General features: G+C 46.7%; 1 protein-coding gene across 1 annotated transcript in view; it reads left to right on the top strand.

Annotated features, from left to right (window-relative positions):
* Window positions 1-1,322: 1,322 nt before the first annotated feature.
* FERMT1 (FERM domain containing kindlin 1) overlaps window positions 1,323-6,000 on the top strand; it is a 37,006-nt gene continuing 32,328 nt past the window's right edge. The window contains exons 1-2 of the mRNA XM_080683648.1: window positions 1,323-2,227; window positions 5,437-5,605. Coding sequence (XP_080539774.1) covers window positions 5,455-5,605 — 151 coding nt within the window. The 5' untranslated portion in view covers window positions 1,323-2,227; window positions 5,437-5,454. The remainder of the gene's footprint in view (window positions 2,228-5,436; window positions 5,606-6,000) is intronic.

Genomic DNA, 6,000 nt, shown 5'->3' with positions numbered 1-6,000 from the left:
TAAAAACAATACACAAATTTGTTCATTACATGAAAATTCATCAGCTGTATATTTGTAATATGTGCTCTTTCATATATATAACTAGAGGCCCAGTGCACGAAATTCGTGCACGGGGGGCGGGGGGGGGGAGGTGTCCCTCAGCCTAACCTGCACCCTCTCCAATCTGGGGGAGCACTCAGGGGATGTCCTACTGACGGCTTAGGTCCTCTCCCTGTGGTTCTCTGCTCTCTGCGGGGCCTGCCTGCTCCACACCAAGGCAACTGCCAAGTAGGCCGTGCTGGGTGCTGCCTGCAAGCTACACTTCACTGCTCCCGGGTCACTGAGGCTGTGCTGGGTGCTGCCTGCTGCGGCGCTTGCCTGCTCCCAGGTCACCGCAGCGATGGCCAAGTAGGCCGTGCTGGGAGCTGCCTCCTTCCTACTGTCAGAGGCGATTAGGTTATTTGCATACTCACTCCTGATTGGCTGGTGGGCATCATGAAGGTATGGTCAATTTGCATGTTTCTCTTTTATTAGTGTAGATTATATGTAATAAATACATAATATATAATAAACATATATATATACTATTTCAATTAAAAACTTTTTTAAAACCTCGGCCAAGCAAAAACATAAAACCAGTTAAATTCTTTAGCACAGCCCAGATATTTTCAACTAAAATGAGAAATCAATGTGATGTAAATAAAACCATTACTACTTCAAGACCACACATAAGATCTTGAAGACAGTCCATGTTCCATTCAGCCATGAGCAGTCTCCAGAAAGTAAACCTTTAGACTCTTTATGCTCAAGATAAGAGCAAATTTGTTAAGTCAGTGTTGGGCATGTAGAGACTGGGACCAGATGACAGTTGTGGGACCAGATGACAATTGACCCCATTCCCAGAGTTGAGAAACTGTACCAAATTAGGAAATTCAGTTTTAAGATTTTCATTATGTGCTGACAAGTGTTCAAATAACCTTGTAAAATACTTTCAAAACAACAATAATGACTATGATGATGTACAAGCAAAAATAAGGATTCCAGTTCTAAATTTCACCACATTTTAAATTTGTATTTACGTTGTGGCAAGCTTTATGTACTTGATGTGAATCGCTAAAGCCTATATTATACTGCATGAAATTCTCCATGGAATGGAGGTGCGCAGTCCATCCCTCCACCCATTTTACAGATGAGTTAACTAATTTCCATGTCTGCTTTAAAAACAGCGTATCCTCTGAGCTCAGCTCAAGGCCTGGCACAAAATAAACACTTAACAAATGTGTGTAATATGGACAAAGAAGGCGTGGAGAGGTTGTGTAAATTCCCCAAGGTCACCCACCCTTCCCGCTCCCTTGGGAAGTGAATCCGACCGGAAGGTGACCAGCCGGGCTGGGTGGTGAATCTGGGGTGAGCCACCCCAGACTTCCGCTTGGGGCGTGCCCTTAGGGTGCCCGGGGTCTTCCATTGTGCGTAGTTTGGGCGCCTCACCCTCCTCGGGCGGGTTACATCACCCTCTTACTCAGAGACGAACCGCTTTCGTTTCTCCCACCCTGCGATCACAGGCCTCCAGGCTCTGTAAAGGGGAGTTTCTAGCCTGGGGCTGGGAGTCTCCGGGCCGGGGCATTCCCCGGTGTGTGAGTGACGGATGTACCTGGAGGGCAGGGGAAAAGGAGCCGGGCTTTAATAACCTGTGTTCGTCCGGAGACAACCTGGGGAACCGGGAAAACTGAAGGCGGTCTAAGCGGACGGGGTGAGAAGTGGCATGATCCGAGCAGGGAGTAAGCGTGTGTCCCAGGTTCCCCTCTCACACACACCACCCACCCCCGAACCCCGCCGCCCTCCCACCGCGTAGCAGCCCTTGGACCACACTCTGCCCTTAAAAAGGCGGCGGAGCGCGCTTCCTCTCCCGGGAGCGAGACCCAGCAGGCCCGGCGCTGAGCGTGCCCTCGCCTGCCGAGCCGGGCGCTGGCCGCAGTGCCCCCGAGGCCGCAGGGCGGGAACTGTGCACCCGCCTCGCAGCGTCCGGCTGGGGGCGGGCGCCGCGCCTCGGCGGGAGGTCCCGTGCATCCTCCCCTGGCGTCCGCGAGCCTCCCTGGCCCGCCGCAGCCCAGCGGAGCTGCAGCTGCTACCGTGCGCCCCCAGAGCCCGCCCCCGACTCCGCCTGGGTGGCCTCTGTCCTGGCCTCTAGGGGCGCAACCCTCCACGTGCAGGTCTGCGAGGCTGCACGCCACCGGCTCCGAGAAAGAAGGTGGGTGCCAAGGGGCTATGGCTAGCGGGGGTGGAAGACCGGTAGGGAGGAGAGGCTTAGGTGGGCCACGCTGATTCCTCGGACCCCTGCCCCCTGACTCTCTCCAGCACGCTTTCACTTAAATGGCTGTTGAATTAAAAATAACGTCCTTGGCGTGCGGCAACCTTCTGCAGCCTTGCGCAGCGCGCCATGCAAAGTAAACTGTCCAGCCGTGGGTGCTGCCTTCATGGGGAGGGGGGAGCGGGCGGGTTTCCACCTACCCACTATCCACCCGGGACCCCGGACCCTGCAGAACTGACAAAAGACTGGCCTTCCGAAACGCACACTCTGATCTTCCAGGGGGAGCATGGAGGCTCTTTCCCATATCTACCTATCTATCATCTGTCTGTCTAATCAATCTATTGTCCTTTGTCTCGTTTTCTGGTCTGTCTGCCTTCCTTGTTTTCTTTTTTTCTGCCTACCCCCCTGTCCCTCGGTCTCACTTTCGTTCCTGCATTTTCTCTGAAGGACAGGAGGAGGTAGGCAGCTGGGCTTCACCCCAGCAGGCATTTCTGCCGGTGGCCTTGCTTCTTGTTCTGGCCTCTAAGATGCCCCTTCACGGTTGAAGTTCGCTGCTCTGCTCAACAAGTAGCAGCTTGCTGCAGATGAGAAATTCAATAAAAATGAAGGTGCGGAAAGATAGGGTAGGAATGTGGGAAAACCAGATTGTCTAATTTTAGCCTGGGTTTGTTGTGAGGGAATCACCATCTGTTGCCTCAATGAGAAGTGTTTTGATTGCCCAGGTAAGGAAAGAAAAGACCTTTATGTATGATTGCTCATGGACTCACCTTAAAAGACAGGTTATTTTCTTTATGGACAAAACGTTTTTAAATAACTAAACTCCAAATCATAGCATTTTAGAAATTGTAAAGCTGTTAAAGTCAAACAGCTCAATGCCCTGTTATGAGTTTGTCTGTGAAGGTGATATCTTTATTGTCTCCTCACTGGGAAAGATTTACATGAGTAGAAATGCTTAGTAAAGGCTACGGAGAGTTTAGCTCATGTGTTAAGAGTTTTATTTCATATTGGTGTCGCAACAGTATCAAGGATGTGTCTCAGTATAGTGGTTAAGAGTTTAAAGTTAGAAAGACCTAGATTTCTGTCTGTGCTCTACCATCTAACTTGCTGTGTGCTTTCCGGCAAGTTGCCTAGCCTCTCTGATCCTGCGTTTCTTCGTTTCTAAATGGGATTGCTGACAGGGTGGAGACAACACAAGAATAGTAGTTAATACAGAATACACCACCCAGTAAGTACATAATAAACAATACTTGAGGCTGATGAGGAGGAAGAGAGTAGTTAGGCTTGATATACCCATGGCAGGGCACTGCCCCAGCAAGGGGTCTGCATATGCGCGTATGTGCACGGGGAGGAATAAGCATTATTATATCACTGGCGTCCTTCTGGTCATAAAAACATTAGGAGCTACTTCTGAACTTTTGAATTGACTCAAACAAATAAAATCTGTCCTATGCCTATTCAGAATTGCATTGTTTAGCTATTTTGTGTATTTCGAGGTGCTCTGAGGCTTACAATTATGAGCAGTTTCAAATAAACACCAAACCAGTGTGACCCTGGTGGATTAATTATTGCTTATTATTAAAAATAGTGTTTCTCAAAAGTCACTATAGTCCCTGGCTTGATCTTGATTTGGGTAGGTGGAGGGAGGAACTGACCCTGGAGCTAATGTTTCACTGGGCTGTTTCAGCTCAAAAGTGTGAGCCACAGACTGGTATCACATAGAGTTTGTTATGCATGCAGGGTCCACCGAGACCTGCTGAATAGAACCTGCATGTTCATGAGATCCGGAAGGGATTCATGGGCACTTTTCGGTTTGATCAGCCCTTTCTTAGGAATTTGAGTGCACCAATGTTGTTGTTTTAAATAGGTCTTATGAAAACATGGATTTCTCATCTGCTGTCTTTACCTAGCCAAGTGAAAAAGATTTGTTATCACTTACATGACTGATTTTGATTTAAAATCTTTAGATAGCCAGGAGACATATTATCATTTGCTTTCTGTTTACAAGTAACAGAGAGCCCAGCCAATGTGGCTCAGTGGTTGAGCCAGTCAACCCATGAACCAAGAGGTCATAGGTTCGATTTCCAGTCAGAGCACATGTCTGGGTTGTGGGCTCTATCCCCAGTAGGGGATGTGCAGGAGGCAGCTAATTGATGTTTCTCTCTCATCATTGATGTTTCTATCTCTCTCCCTCTCCCTTCCTCTTTCCTAAGATCAATAAAAACATACTTAAAACTAACAGAGAGCTAATATTTTCAGTTCTGCCAAGTCTGGATTCCAGTGTTCCTATTACCCCCTTGAGACGTTTCTGTTTTGATACTGCTTAGCTGAAATAGACACTATTTTGCTATATTTTTAGTTTTTGAATTTTCATACTGGAAGTTGTCATTAATATTTATAGGAGGAGCCGAAACCGGTTTGGCTCAGTGGATAGAGCGTCGGCCTGCGGACTGAAAGGTCCAGGGTTCGATTCCGGTCAAGGGCATGTACCTTGGTTGCGGGCACATCCCCAGTGGGAGGTGTGCAGGAGGCAGCTGATCGATGTTTCTCTCTCATCGATGTTTCTAGCTCTCTATCCCTCTCCCTTCCTCTCTGTGAAATATCAATAAAATATATTAAAAAAAAAATATTTATAGGAGGAATATAATAATACATATGTATTATATTACAGATAAAGATTTTAATGACATCCTTTTAAAATCAGCTTTATTAAGGTATAATTTGCATACAACAAAATGTATTCAATGGTACATTTAAAATCTGTGTGTTTTATTGTATGTGAATTGTACTTAATAAAGTGGATTCTTTTTAAAGGTATCATCAAGGATTGCCATAATTTGTTGCCTGTTGCTAGAATAGTTCAGAGAAGATCAAGAAAAATCAGTAGAGAGGGAAAATGAAGGTTGACGCATTGGGCAGGCACAGAAAATAAAAAGCCAAGTGGTCTTGGGAGAAATGAAAGATAAATTTAGAAGGCTTGAGACCCTTGGTATAATACTTTCTTGTCTTTAAAATTAAGATGCTGAATGTAATATCTGGGGCACTGAGAATGCTGCAGATTTTTTTCAAGATGAGGCCAAAATAAAAAAAATAAACATAAAAAACATTTTGCTCTGCAAGTCTCCTTCTCATGTTCTGATCTCGGTCTGCAGACACCTGCATTTGCCACAATGCTCTCAGCCAATGACTTTGCATCTGCTTCTTGGGAGCTCGTGGTCCGAGTGGACCCTCCAGATGAAGAGGAGCAGAAAGACGTCACCCTGAGAGTGTCCGGAGACCTGCACATTGGGGGAGTGATGCTCAAGTTAGTAGAACAGATCAGTAAGTTTCTGTTTTGTTCTGGTGTCTCTATATTTGAAACCCTCTCTGTTGCATCACCACTGATGTAAGTTGTCTGATCACCTACATTTTTCTGATCATTTATTTGGTAATGGCCCAGAAAGCAAGCACCCTTCCCCCAAGAAGAAGAGAACTAAGGGGCCCTGCAAGAGTCTCAAACTAACCCGCCCCAAACAACCCTTGTAAAAACCTGAGTCCCTGGCGACAAACTAAAGCTTCCAAGTAGGTAAAATGCCATGTTTCCACAAGAATGGGCCCATTCTACTGGTGACATCTAGGGTGACCGCAGGCTTTTTTGAAGGTGCTGGACTCCTGTTAATGCTTGATTGCTCAGTGATAAAGTCAACTTGGTGCTAACTTGTCTTTTAACACATATC

The sequence above is a fragment of the Plecotus auritus genome (genome assembly GCF_963455305.1).
Source record: "Plecotus auritus genome assembly, chromosome: 8".
NCBI lineage: Eukaryota > Metazoa > Chordata > Mammalia > Chiroptera > Vespertilionidae > Plecotus > Plecotus auritus.
Note: the sequence above shows the minus strand (reverse complement) of the source record. Positions and strands in the feature narration are given on the sequence as shown.